The sequence below is a fragment of the Fukomys damarensis genome, unplaced genomic scaffold (genome assembly GCF_012274545.1).
Source record: "Fukomys damarensis isolate Sample0158 unplaced genomic scaffold, DMR_v1.0_HiC HiC_scaffold_1, whole genome shotgun sequence".
NCBI lineage: Eukaryota > Metazoa > Chordata > Mammalia > Rodentia > Bathyergidae > Fukomys > Fukomys damarensis.
In genome coordinates, this window is record NW_022900913.1 from 53,835,729 (window position 1) to 53,850,387 (window position 14,659).

Consider the following 14,659-nt stretch of genomic DNA (forward strand, 5'->3'; position numbering starts at 1 on the left):
ATATATATGTATATATATATTTCATTCATTAACATTAAATATATGGTGAGTAGCCCTATTCTTGTGCACTGTCGTTTGGTTTGTTGTTTTTCTGAGGCACAGTCTCCATATATAGTCTAGGCTGGCATTGAACTCACTGTGTAACCCAGGCTGGCCTCAAACTTGGGGTAATCCTCCTGCCTCAGCCTCACAAGTGCTGGAATTACTGGAGTATACCACCACTCCCAGCTAAGACACTGTCATTTTAGATAGCTTTTTTTTTTGTACCAGGGATCGAACTCTGGCCCTTGTGCTTGCAGAGCAAGCGGCGAAACCACTGAGCTAAAAGCTAAATCTGCAGCCCAAAGACACTGCCATTTTAAAAGATGGAACTGAGGGCCCGGGATTTAGCTTAGTGGTTCCACCGCCAGCTTTGCAAGCTCAAGGTCCTGAGTTTGATCCCTGGTGGTACCAAAAAAAAAAAAGAAACTGAGTCTTCTTTTCTTTTTGGAACTGACTGTTTTATATTCAAGTACACAGGCTCTCACCTCCACTAGATATGAGCAAGGAATAAGGTCTACTATTGTATGTAGGAAACCTTCCCCTATACTTTTTTTTTAATGTTTTATACCAGGGATCAAACTTAGGACCTTGTGCTTGTGAGGCAGGCAGTAGAAGGCACTGAGCTAAATCCCTTATACTTTTTTAACTCTAATTTTTTTCATTTAATTTATTTTATGAATAATAAGTAATATAACTAGGGGCTAAACCTCTCATTATCATTAAAGTTTTATGTCTGATAAATGTCTTTTTTTTTTTTTTGGTATCGGGGATCAAACTCAGGCACTTGCACTTACAAGGTAGGCGCCAGAACCACTGAGCTAAATCCCCAGCTCTGGTAAATGTTTCCTTATATATTTTATAGAATCTAATATGCAAATGATACATTTCCATAAGAATATTATAATAGTAAATTACATTGTGTGAACAGTCTAATAAGATTGAATTTTATGACCAGGTAATCTCTAATAGTCTTTGTTTTAGACTTTATCTCAATTTAACCAAATTTTGTTGTTTTAATTTGGCTTCTAAAAGGCCTGTGCTAAAAATATAGTGTAGCAGACAAAAGGTTTTTTATTCAAGAAATAAGATTCTCTCATTTTATCTAAAGCTCATTTAATTTTGAAATTTAGTTTGCTTATACTACACATTCAATATTTGGAGGAGGAACAAATTTAGAAAGTTCAAAAATAATATTGTAGCATTCCAGTGATTTGTTTGTGTTTTCTCTTTGTGGGGCTGGGATCAAATCTAGGACTTTGCACATGTGAGGCAAATCTACCACTATGCTACCCTCAGCACTCTTGATTTGGGTTTTTAATTAATGTTTGTATTTGTTTTTAGGGTGGATCTATTTTATTAATAACAGGTCCTCCTGGATGTGGAAAAACTGCTACTATAAAAATACTGTCAAAGGAATATGGCATACAAGTGCAAGAGTGGATTAATCCTGTTTTACCAGACTTCCAAAAAGACGATTTCAAGGAAATATTTAATTTTGGTAAGGTTTGCTATGAAGATACTGAAAATAGCAAGAGAAACTTGTACCGAATGGAGTGTTCAGGTGAAGCTGGATATGTGCATTTTTCTCCTATTCTGGCCAGTTTCAGAAAGCAGTGATTTCAGAAGACAGCTACTACCTATAGTAGAGGAGAACAGGGTTCTTCCAGGATTAAATTGTAACTTTCATTAGATAACGGGCACATATGTTTCACTATTTCTGGAGGTTAAACAATATGAGATCTTATTTGTCTAAATGTGAATCGGGTCTTAAGGTGTGTTAAAGGAACCAGGCATGGTGGCACACACCTATAGTCCCAGCACTTGGGAAACTGAGGCAGGAAGATTGCTACGAATTTGAGGCCAGCCTGGACCATATAGTTCAAGGCCAAACTACATAGTGAGACCCTGCCTCAGTATGAATGAATGAATAAATGTGTTAAAGGAATTTGGTTCCTAGTAAGATAGTTTAGATTGATAATACCTGCTAGAGTCAAATCAGATCAAAACATAAGGCCAGGTTATCTGCCTTTGGAATTTGTAAAGAAACCTTAATAAAGACAATCATCAGAAAATAATCATAGTAACTTTTTTGTTTTGTTTTTCAGTACCAGGGATCAAACTTGGGACCTTGCACTTGTGAGGCAGGCTGCAGCACCACTGAGCTAAATCCCCAGCCCTTTGTTTTATTTTTTAAGACTAGGTCTTACTATGTAATCCAGGCTGGCCTTGAACTCAAAGTCCTCCTGCATCAGCTGCCTTGGTACTGAGAATACTGTAATATACTGCCACACTCAGCTCTGGCACTTATAATTTTTATTTTTTTAATACTGTAGGTAACTAAATTAGGGATAGCCTAAACTAATTAATTATAAACAAAAGGAATTATGTAGGACAATTTTATTTATTTTATTTTTTAATTTTTTGGCAGCAGGGATCGAACTCAGGACCTTGCACTTGCAAGGCAGGCACAGTGCCACTGAGCTAAATCCCTGGTCCTGGACAATTTTATTTAATTAATTAATTGATTGATTTTTGTGTGTGTGTGTGTGCCAGGGATCAGACTTGGGACCTTGCCTCTGAGAGGCAGGTAGCAGAACCACTGAGCTAAATCCCCGGCCCTGAACAATTTTATTTTAATGTGGTTTATGCATCAAAACTCTCCTCTGGGATTGTTGATATGCTGTATATATTTGGCATGCACATCATTATGCTGATAGTACCCTGTGCTCCTCTACTTTTGAGTGCTTTCTAAATGGTGACATTACTTTTGGCAGTTTTAATCTTTTGTCTTCTACATGAAACATGTCTTCAGAGAACTGTGTCCCTGAGTTGACTGTCATTCTATTTTATTGCTAAACTTTTATTTACCTACAGTGGTTTCTGAAGTCATTTAACTCCATGTTAGATTCATTGGTACAGGAACATTACTATTGTCCATGTTGGCTCTCATCTTTTGAATGAATGTCAGTTTTTGGGGGGAGTTGTTTGGTTTTGGGTTTTTCTTTTTGGTCATTGTTGTTGTTTTGAGATGGGGGGGTCTCCTGCAGTTCATACTGATTTTGAACTCAGTGTGTAGACCAAGCTAGCCTCAAACTCATGGCAATCCTCCTGCCTTAGCCTCTTGAGTGTGGGATTACAGGTGTGCACCATGCCTGACTAAATTTTAAATTTTAACAATTTCACTATTGGAGACTGTTTCAGTATAATATACAATTGTGTGTTACATCGTGTACAATATACATTGTATACCTTGTGTATAAATGATTTGTATATGTATGTACATATACATGTGTATATTATTAATGTGTATATATAATTTGTTGAAAAGGTGGTAAACGTCGTTTCCTTTCAGAGTCAAGTTTCCATACATTTCCATATCAGTCTCAGATAGTAGTGTTTAAAGAATTTCTACTAAGAGCAACAAAGTATAACAAACTACAGATGCTTGGAGATGATCTAAGAACTGATAAGAAGATAATTCTGGTTGAAGTAAGGACAACTTTTAAACTACTGTTGTTGAGTGAAGGGTTGTGGGATGTATTCACTTGTTAACATTAACTGTCTCCATGGATGGGTCGCTATGACAGCAGAACACAAAGGCCCTAAAGTCTTTCAGTAAACTTAGAACAGGTATAGATTAACAAAGTTTAAAATGTAATGGCTAGCCAGGGATTTAGCTCAGTGTTCCACTGCCTTCCTCGAAAGTGCAAGGTCCTGAGTTCAATCCCCGGAATAACAACAACAACAAAAAAATGTAATGGCTTACATATAGAAAAGCAAAAGGAATATTTGAAAAAATTACTTCTTAGTTAAAGTACTGCATCTGGTAAAGTGAGCCCAAGAAATTTAATCCAAAATTTGAGGTTTCCATGCATGTGTGCTACTATTTAAGCTATCAGCTATTTCATATTTCTCTTAATTTCTCTGGATGTTACACTTAAAGTGCATTGGTTAAATTTTTTCCTGTCTTGATGAAGATGAATCTGAAAATAAATACATAAAGGAGTACAATTAATATTTATCCTATATTTTTAACAGGATTTTCCGAACCAGTTTTACCGAGATTCTCATGCATTACATGAAGTTCTAAGGTGGGTATGAGTGAAGCATGTAATATGAAAGTCCACAGGAAGGATTGGACTTCCTGCTCAGTGGCTGCTGGGCTTAGCCTGGGAAGGATCATTAGTGAAATGAGTAAAACTCTACATGTTGTATTAAGTAGCTTGTGCTTCAACATTGCTGTATTTTCTTGTAGGGTGTATGTGCAGATTGGCCGATGTCCTCTTATATTTATAATCTCTGACAGTGTCAATGGAGATAATAATCATAGGTTACTATTTCCCAAAGAAATTCAAGAAGAGTGTTCTATCTTAAACATTAGGTAAGAAACATATCTGCTTAGGGTCAGGCATGGTGGTGCACGCCTGTAATCCCAGCACTCGGGAGGCTGAGGCAGGAGGGTCACTGTGAGTTCGAGACCAGCCTGGGCTACACAGTGAGTTCCAGGTCAGTCTCAACTACATAGTGAGATCCTGTCTCAAAAAACCAAAAAAAAAGAAAGAAAAAAAAAACACAAGAAGAAATGTCTGCTTAGAATGTTCATACACGGTAATATTTTTAAATTAATCATTAACTACATTTCTCTGTTAAACAGTTTCAATCCTGTGGCACCAACAATTATGATGAAATTTCTAAATCGAATTGTAACTATGGAAGCTAATAAGGTAAGTCTGATTAATTTGACTTTTACATCATAGTTACAGAAAGCCCAACTTACACATTATGTATACTGGAGGAGTTGGAGACATAGGTTTTTGTTGTTTTTATTTTTGAGGTTTTTGTTTTGTTTTGTTTTTAAGACAGGGTCTCACTATGTAGTGAGACTGACCTGGAACTCACTATGTAGCTCAGGCTGGTCTCAAACTCACAGCGATCCTCCTGCCTCAGCCTCCCGAGTGCTGGTATTACAGGCATGTGCCACCACACCCGGACTGTTTTTAAGTTTTTTTGACATGTTTTTAGGGTTAAAATTTTTTTTAAACTCATAAGGCGTGTTATTTTATCAAATAGAGGAAATGGTGATTAAAAATATTTAAGCTTGGACCAGGGATTTAGCTCGGTGGAACCGTGCCTACCCCACAAGCACAAGGTCCCAAGTTTGATCCCTGGTATCAAAAAAATTTAACCTCTTTTTACCATTTATTATACTTATCTTTCACATTAAGGTAAATTTGCTCTTTGCTTGGCTTACTGTTCTAAGTTATACCTGTCATCAAGAAATGAAAGCCGGGCGTGATGGTGCATAGCTGGGCATGGTGGTGCACGCCTATAATCCCAGCACTCAGGAGGCTGAGGCAGGAGGTTTGCTGTGAGTTCGAGACCAGCCTGGGCTACTTAGTGAGTTCCAGGTCAGTCTCAACTACATAGTGAGACCCTGCCTCAAAAATAAATAAATAAATAAATAACAAGAAAATGAATACAAGGACAGAGATTTAGCTCAGTGGTTCTGCCACCTGCCTCGCAAGCGCAAGGACCCGAGTTCTATCCCCGGTACCAAAAAAAAACCAAAAAAATTGAGCTTTATGGAAGGAATAACTGGTATGATATACCACAACTATTAAGGATCAGATGAGGTTCAAGTTTTAATTTTCACTCTAAATTTACTATATTTACTCTATAATTTACTATGTTAAAACAACTGAGCCGGGCATGGTGGTGCACACCTGTAATCCCAGCACTCAGGAGACTGTGTGAGGATCGCTGTGAATTCGAGATTGGCCTGGGCTACATAGTGAGTTCCAGGTCAGTCTCAACTACATAGTGAGACCCTGTCTCAAAAACCAAAAAAACAAACAAGAAACCAACTGATTGCAAATAACAACAAACACATATGGATCTATATGTACCTATATATACTAGATGAAAGTACATAAAGTTGTTAAGTGATTAATTCCAGATGGATTTGATTTTGTCTTAAAAGTTTACATGCTCTACTATAAGCATGATAACTGCATATTATAGTTTTAAATGTTCAACATTAAGGAGTAACCAAAACAGTAATCAGTGTACTGTTTTATCACATTTAACTCAAAACTTCTCTTTTAAAAACTGTGCATCTTTACTCCTAGCACTCTGGGAGACTGGGGCACGAGAATTAAGAGTTTGAGCCTAGTCTGTGAAACAGCAATTTAAGGACCAGTCTCAAAATAAAAAGTAAAAAGGGGCTGGGGATGTAGCTCAGGGCAAAAGCTTGGGATTTAATCCTTAGTACTCACCTTCAAGGGGGAAAATAACCAACTTCTGTTTTAATACTAGGTCATTAATTACAAATAGAATTTACTTTTAAAAGTTTCATCATGGGGCTAAGGATGTATGTAGCTCAGTGATAGAGTGCTTGTGTAGCAAGCATGAGTATCTGGGTTCAATCCCAGCACCATTGCCCCTAAGCCCCACAAAAAAAGGTAGGATGTAGTTTTGTATAGACACACATACCTGTAACCTCAGGTACTCACTCCTGGGGCTGAGGCAGGAAGTTTGCAAGTTTGGGGCCGGGTTAGGCAATTTAACAAAAACCTTATCTCAAAAAGGGCTACAGATAAAGTTCAGTGGCAGAGCACCCTAAGTTCAATCTCTAGTACCAGAAAATGGGGGAAAAAAAAAGCTCTCCAAGATGATACTGGTAGGTTTGGGATATCTTAAAGAGAGGACTGATATCTTAAGTCAGTTATATAGGAAAGTATTAGAAATTTCTTAGTAAGTTTTTGAAGTTTATGAAGCTATTTCTTTGCACTTACTGTGAAAATGATGTTTAGACTTTGCTGATAGGACAACGGGTGTCAAATTTTTGTTTTGTTTTGTTTTCTGTACTGGGAATCAAACTCAGGATGTTGTGCTTTTGAGGCAGGCATGGCACCACTGAGCTAAATCCCCGGCCCTGAGACTTTGCTAATAGGGAGGAATGGCTAATCAGACATTTCAGCCACATTTACATGTTCATAATCATGCTGTATTCTTCAGCCTCCAGGGATTATGATTTCAAATTAATTTCCACTTTGGCAGATAATCCATATCTAGAATTAGTAAAAAAAAAAAAAAAAAAAACTACTCGGGGTCAGGGATTTAGCTCAATGGTGCCACCACCTGCCTCTCAAGCACAAGGTCCCCAGTTCAGTCTCTGGTACCAAAAAAAAAAAAAATGATGGGCCAGGGATTTGGCTCAGGGATTCTGCCGCCCACCTCACAAGTGCTAGGGCCTAAATTCAATCCCTGATACCAAACAAAACAAAACCACTCTGAAAACAGTTTCTTATTAAGGTTTTTGTTCTGGTGCTAGGGATGGGGACTGAACCCAGGGGCTCATGCACGCTAAAAGCATATACCTATCACTGAGCTAACCCTTGAAATAATTTTTAATTAAATTTATAATACTAAAATTGAAGTTAGTCTGATGTTAGGCATGGTGATGTACACCTGTAATCCCAGCAGTTGGGAGACCTGAGGCAGGAGGGTGCAAGTTCAGGCCCAGTCTGGGGAACTTAGCGACATAGCGAAAATCTTTCTCAAAATAAAATAAAAAGGGCTGCGAATGTAGCCCAGTGTGAAGGCCTTGCGTGTAGTGGAGGGAAAAAGTAGCAAAAATATTAATTGCCCAATGTAAAATGGTAAATAATATTTAATACTCCTGGAATTTTACTTTAAACCATGCAGTCATCAACATTTACACCATTCAGGGCTGGGGATTTAGCTCATTGGTGCCACCGCCTGCCTCACAAGCACAAGGACCAGAGTTCCATCTCTGGTACCCCCCTCCCCCTGAAAAGAAACCATTTAACACCATTCATAGGCAGGCTGGTGTTTAGCATGGAGGCTTTTTAGCATTCAAACTTGCAAGACTGTACTTTACTTCCGTTTAGTTTAGAAAATAGGTTTTATGGTTTTTGTTTTATATATTTTGTTTGTTTGTTAGTTTTTGGTATGGGGGATCGAACTCAGGACCTTGTACTTGCAAGGCAGGCACAGTGCCACTGAGCTAAATCCCCAGCCCAGTTTTGTATATTTTTGCTTTGTTTTGTTTTGTTTTGTTGGTACCAGGGATCAAACTCAGGTCCTTGCAATTGCGAGGCAGGCAACAGAACCACTGAGCTAAACCCCAGCCCAGTTTTGTGTATTTTTTATGAAAGCAGTTCTTTAAAATTTACTTTTCCCGTTTCAGAATGGAGGAAAAATTATTGTACCTGATAAAACTTCTCTGGAGTTGCTCTGTCAAGGATGTTCTGGTGATATCAGAAGTGCAATAAACAGTCTCCAATTTTCTTCTTCAAAAGGTAACAACAATAGCAGCAGCATTCAGAGCATTGTATAGATGACTGACTTCCTTTCATTATTCATGAAGCAAATCAAATTCTGTGGGGGGGCTACTCAAGATCAAACCCAGGGTCTTGTGTATACTAAGCAAGTGTCCTATCACTAGGCTTTGCTCCTAGTCCAAAATAAACTTTAACTTATAATTGACACCCCCTCCCATTAGTGGTCATCTGTGGTTTGGAAATATTAATGGAACATTTCAGAAATAAATAATTCATAAGTTTTACACTTATGAGTAGTGTAATAAGATCCTTCACAGTCCTACCCAGGAAGTGAATCATCACTAACCCAACATATCCACATTGCACACACTGTATCTCCTGTCTGCCCTGGAGGACATCTTGCTTATCAGATCCCTGCCATGGGATTCCAGTGCCTATGTTCAAGTAACTGTTATTTTACTTGATAATAGCTCCAAAGTACAGAAGTGGTGTCTCTGGCAGTTTGAATATGCCAAAGGGAAACAATGAAGTGCTTCCTTTAAGTGAAAAAGGAAAGGTCATTAATGGGGAAAGAAAAAAATCATAGGCTGAGGCTAAGATCTGTGGTAATGAATCTTCTATCCATAAAATTATAAAGAAGGAAAAAAAATTCATGCTAATTTTGCTACCATATCTCAAACTAAAAAGTTGCTCATGGCCACAGTGTATAATAAGTACTTAGCAAAGATGGAAAACGTATTAGATCTATATATGTATATAAAATATTATTTTCAATATATATGTGTGTATGGTTTGATTTTCTCTTCAGTTTCAGGCATCCATATCCACTGAGGGTCTTGGAATATGCCCCCAGTGCATATGGGGGGGACTACTGTATAGGTGTATAGTTTTTTTGGGGGGTACCAGGGATCAAACTCAGGACCTTGCACTTGTGAGGCAGTCACAGTGCCACTGAGCTAAATCCCCAGCCCAGGTGTACACTTTTTTATGAGCACATGAATATACTGACTTCTATGATTATGTCATAATTTATATTATAGCTGTTTGACACAAAACTTGATTCATTTGCATGGCTTGTTGCTTTACCTTTCTAAGTTTTTGGGGTTCAGACTTACTGGGAAACATCCAGTTAGATGGGCCAGTGGGAGTGACCATCTTTTTGTGCCTCTAATTTCTCACATTTTATGTGAGGACCTACTTGCAGGGCTGTGTGAAAAACAAGTGAGGTAATACTTACAGAGTGCTTATTATAGTGTTTGACACGTGCTAAGGGCTCAAAAGCAGCCAGCCATTAGGTTAACGACATTGTGCTGAGATGTGTTTACTTGTGAACTTTTTCATAGTATTTGTCTTTAACAAATAAATTTATTGTCAAATTTATGTCCCCAAATAATATGTAAAAAGGGTAAATCATCGAGATATAATAAAAGATTGTTCGATTAATAGCAGTGAGTTACATTTTTACTCCAAGGATTGTTACTTACTACATAGTCTTTAGCCAGCTACCTACTTGTTGCTTGCCTTTGAGGAATTCATTTTAAAAGCCATCTGTGGAGCTCTTAGAATTCATCGGAAGTCCTCATGTCCCTGTCCACAGATGTAAACCATTCATTTAGTTTGTGCCTTTGTTTTCCAAAATATCCATAGAGAAATAGGTGGCTTTTAGCACAACTCAAGCCTGCTTATTCCTGTGGAAGAATAATGCAGCTGTTCTTAGGTTCAGTACTGGAATTATGAATTTGAGAGGCTGAAGTGAGCTAGGTTGGGATTCTAACTACAACTGTAACATTATTGCTCTGTGATCAGAAATTTTAAAGGGGAGAAGATAATTTTTGAGTGGATCAGGAATTATGTTAGCAAGTACTTTTTTTCATTTAATTCTCTCATCATCCTATGAGATAGACAATATTATGACTCAAGTCCAGATCCTGTATTCTTACTGCCATTCAAGGCTGCTTTGAAGTCACATGTTCTGAGTTTTGTTTGTTTTGTTTTTTTTGGTACTGGGGATTGAACTCGGGTCCTTACCTTGCAACGCAGGCAGCAGCACTACTAAGCTAAATCCCCAGACCACACGTTCTGAGTTTTAAAAAGAAAACTTACAAATGAAACTTGAACATAGGCTTAAACTTGAAATTGCTGAAATCAGTGGAAAGGTAATATAACATAGTTGTTAAGCATAAATTGCAAGACCAGACTGTGTGGGTGATTAAAATTACTTACTTACTGATGACCTTGAGCCAGTTATTTAAATTCTTTGTATATCAGTTCTTTAACTGTAATAATTACCCCCCCAGAATTGTTACATTCTAGCGTTAAATTAGTTAATATGCATCATGGACTAAGAACAGTAATAGTAGTAATAGATGTACATACCACTGAGAAACCAAAGTGCTGTGACTTACTAGTGTGTCATTTTGTGTGTGAAAATTTCTGTTTTTGCTTGCTTTGCTTTTGTACTAGGGATGTGAGATAATATTAAAACACATTTTATTCCATTTCAATAGTTAGCAACACAGGGCTAGGGATTTAGCTCAGTGGTTTAGTGGCCTGCCTTACAAGCGCAAGGACCCGAGTTCAATCCCCAGTACCAAAAAAAAAAACAGCAACCCAGAGAGGACCCTGACTCAGTTTATCTATTTTATTATTGTTGATTGGAAAAATGTATTTTAATTAGTATATTTAGTGTAACTATCTGAAATGCTCTTAGTTTTTATTTTCATATTTTGACTTTATTTTAAACATTGTCACTTGGATATATTTAGGAGAGAGCAGCTTATGGCCAAGGAAGAAAGGAGTGTCCTTAAAATCAGATGCTGCACTGTCAAAATCAAAGCGGAGGAAAAAACCTGATAAGGTTTTTGAAAATCAAAAGGTCCAAGCTGTTGGTGGCAAAGATGTTTCTCTCTTTCTCTTCAGAGCTTTGGGGAAAATTCTGTATTGTAAAAGTAAGAGAATGTTACATATTTTTCTATATCTGTTGGGTATTAGTCTTACAATAGAAATAAAATTTCACATTTTTAAAATGCCATATACAGAGTCCACCAAAAACATGTATATACGTCAGCAGTTCACCATACTAATAAATGTCTGGAAGCTACTGGCCACCACTCTGTACTTCTCTTGTAATTGCAGAGGCCAAAGTTAACTTGTATTAATCTCATGTCTCAATAAATTTAATATTAAAATATTTATACAAGTTTTTCTTTTCCTGAGGTATACATTTTTTTGGTGGTCTCTCTTTTGCTAAGGAAAGAATTAGGGCTAGGTTATGTACTATTAGGCAAGGCCTAAGACAGCAGGAAAATATATTTGGCTATTTAGAGTATTTTGTAACTATGAGCAATCTCAAATGTAACAAGCTGCAGTAGGCCATATCCTTTCCTGTAAATTATTAAATAAGAAAACAACATCCTTCTGTCTAGACTTTTAGCAGCAAGAAGTGATAGCCTGAACCTCTGTTAACACTGGGCTCCAGCTCTGAGGCCTTACGTAAATTGCCAGGTTTCTTTTGCCTCTCTTTAGTTTTTCTATACTCTACCAATTGCTATCAGTAAAATCCCAAACCTCTGGTTCTTTATATAACATGTCCCAGTTGATAGTCTTATGATCCTGAAGGAAGAATTGGAAATTCCTAAATGGAAACCTTGACACCACTCAGGAAAATGAAACATCCATCTTTTAGTGGCAGTGGTGACCTCCCTTGTTCCTGGATCCTCTCTACCCATCCTCGCGGGCCCTTCTTACCTGATTCTCTTCCTCATCCTCTTTCTCCTCCCCGCTGTGCATTGATAAGCCTTTGTGCAAGAAAGGAGGAGAAATGGAATGTTTTAGGGCTAAAAACCCCATAATCCAAGCTTGAGAATTTTCAACTTAGTTCTAGTAGTACTAAAACAGGTAAGCATCTAATAATTTCGTTGTTTTGTTTTTAATTCTTAACAGTTTAGTATTTTGGCATTACATGTGTGAAGTGTTGAAAATGTTCAAATGAAAGTGCTATATAATTACAAAGATGATATTATCTTTAGTAATTCTAGAAATCTCTTATAGGAGCACCTTTAACAGAATTAGATTCTCCTCGGTTGCCTTCCCATTTGTCAGAGTATGAACGAGATACACTACTTGTTCAGCCTGAGGTAAGGTCCTTATGACTATTTACCAGGCATACTTATATATATTGTGTGTGTATACCTGACCACAGCATGTGGACCAAAATTATTTATATATTTATGCTTCTTTTTGTAGGAAGTAGTGGAAATGTCACACATGCCAGGAGAGTTATTTAATTTATATCTTCACCAAAACTACATAGATTTCTTCGTGGAAGTAGATGATCTTGTGAGAGCCAGTGAATTTCTCAGTTTTGCAGATATCCTTAGTGGTGACTGGAATGTAAGACCCCTTGACTTAAATATTTCTTCAGAATTAAGAAAAAGTTTGCTTTTATCTCTAACTCTTGGACATTATTTTGTGACTCTTCTTAGTTATTCGGCTAAAATATCCAAGCCAGCATTTGTAGTGAATCTTCAGTAGGTTACTTGGGTTTCCTTGAGATAATACAGCGCTTTTTCTAGTTATTTTTAAATTTTAAAACTAATATATACATTAAAATATTTAAAACTTAAAAATTAGGCAAGAACTGTGTATCTTGTACTTTCTGCTGATTTAAAAGATTTTTTAAAAAAATTTGTGTGGACTGGAGGTATAGCTCAGCAGTGAAGCACATGCTTAGTGTGCACAAGGCTCTGAGTCTACTCCCCAGCACCAATGTTTTCGAAACCAAGTCTCTTTGTGTTGCTTAGGGTTTCTCCTGGGCTCCCACACAGTAAGGAATGCAGCCATGCGCTATCCCAGCTACTAATTTTCCTCAGCACCTTAACACTGCTGTGACCACTAACTACATGAGGCTATTTAATCTTAAATTAAAAATTCAGTTCCTCAGTCACATTAGTCACATATTTGCCAGACCTGAGAGCTATATTTAGCTAGTAATTGCTGTAGTGAACAACTCAGGTATAAAACATTTCCATCACTGTAGGAAGTTCTGTTAGACACTTTTAATATGTTAATATGTATTACAAATAGAAGTATTGAAATAACAATATTTAAAATTAGGAAAGTGCCCGTTATTTAGCTCAGTGGTTCTGCCGCCTGCTTTGCAAGCACAAATTCCCGAGTTTGTTCCCCGGTACAAAAAAATAAAATAAAATAAAATTAGGAATGTTACAAAAAAGCTATCATAGAGCATCATTGCTTATTAGTTTCATTTACCTATTTTTTTTGGTACCAGGAATTGAACTTGCCAGGCAGGCACTGTGCTGCTGAGCTACCTCCCCAGCCCTTCCTATATTTTTTCTGTAATTACTTTTCAGGGCTGGGGAGGTAGCTCAGTGGTTCTGCCTCTCAAGCACAAGGACCCGAGTTCAATCCCTAGTACCAAAAAAAAAAAAAAAATCTAATGTAATTACTTTTCAAAAATTTTTGACAGGTAAGGTGGCACACACCTATAATCCCAGCTGCTCAGAGACTAAGGCAGGAGAATTGCAACTTCAAGGCCAACCTGGGCAAATTAGCAAAACCCTGTCTCAAAATATAAAATGAAAAGGGGTGGGGTTGGAGTTACTGCAAAGGCCATGAGTTCAAAAAATAAAATTGTGTTTTCTTTTATTGCTATGTAACATTTGTACATATTTATAAGATGTGTTTTCATTCTTCGGGTATTGATCACCTCACAGTAATTAGTATATTTATCATTTTAAACTTTTGCCATCTCTTTTATCTTTGTATGATTGCTTTTTTTTTGGTACCAGGGATCAAACATGGGACCTTGTACTTGCAAGGCAGGTGGCAATACCACTGAGCTAAATCCCTGGCCCTGTATGATTGCTTTTTTATTTTGAAATTTTTAGTCTATAGATAAGTTGAAAAAGTAGCTCATTAAAAACTTATTTATGCTTTTGCTCACTGGATTATTATATTTTGCCACATTTGCTTAATCTCTTTATGTATTTACACACTTGTTTTCGGCAAATGGCATGACTCTTAATAAGTATGAATAAAGACATATTTCTTTTACAACCAGTATTGCATTATCACACCTGAGTAAATTCATACTAATTTAGTAATGTATTCTCCCTATTCATATTTCTCCAATTACCTCAAAAATTTATTTAAAGTCAGTATTGGGGATTTGGCTCAGTGGTTCTGCTGCCTACCTTGCAAGCACAAGGGCCAGAGTTCGATCCCCGGTACCACCACACACACACACACACACACACACACACACACACACACACACACACACACACACA

At 37.2% G+C, this 14,659-nt stretch overlaps 1 protein-coding gene across 3 annotated transcripts in view; it reads left to right on the forward strand.

Annotated features, from left to right (window-relative positions):
- Nucleotides 1-14,659, forward strand: part of Rad17 (RAD17 checkpoint clamp loader component) — a 33,305-nt gene that overhangs the window by 9,561 nt on the left and 9,085 nt on the right. For all 3 annotated transcript variants that reach the window (XM_010637306.3, XM_010637304.3, XM_010637305.2), the window contains exons 5-13: nucleotides 1,384-1,540; nucleotides 3,395-3,531; nucleotides 4,081-4,133; nucleotides 4,298-4,423; nucleotides 4,697-4,766; nucleotides 8,255-8,366; nucleotides 11,114-11,296; nucleotides 12,399-12,484; nucleotides 12,594-12,740. In XM_010637306.3, the coding sequence (XP_010635608.1) occupies nucleotides 1,384-1,540; nucleotides 3,395-3,531; nucleotides 4,081-4,133; nucleotides 4,298-4,423; nucleotides 4,697-4,766; nucleotides 8,255-8,366; nucleotides 11,114-11,296; nucleotides 12,399-12,484; nucleotides 12,594-12,740 (1,071 nt within the window). The remainder of the gene's footprint in view (nucleotides 1-1,383; nucleotides 1,541-3,394; nucleotides 3,532-4,080; nucleotides 4,134-4,297; nucleotides 4,424-4,696; nucleotides 4,767-8,254; nucleotides 8,367-11,113; nucleotides 11,297-12,398; nucleotides 12,485-12,593; nucleotides 12,741-14,659) is intronic.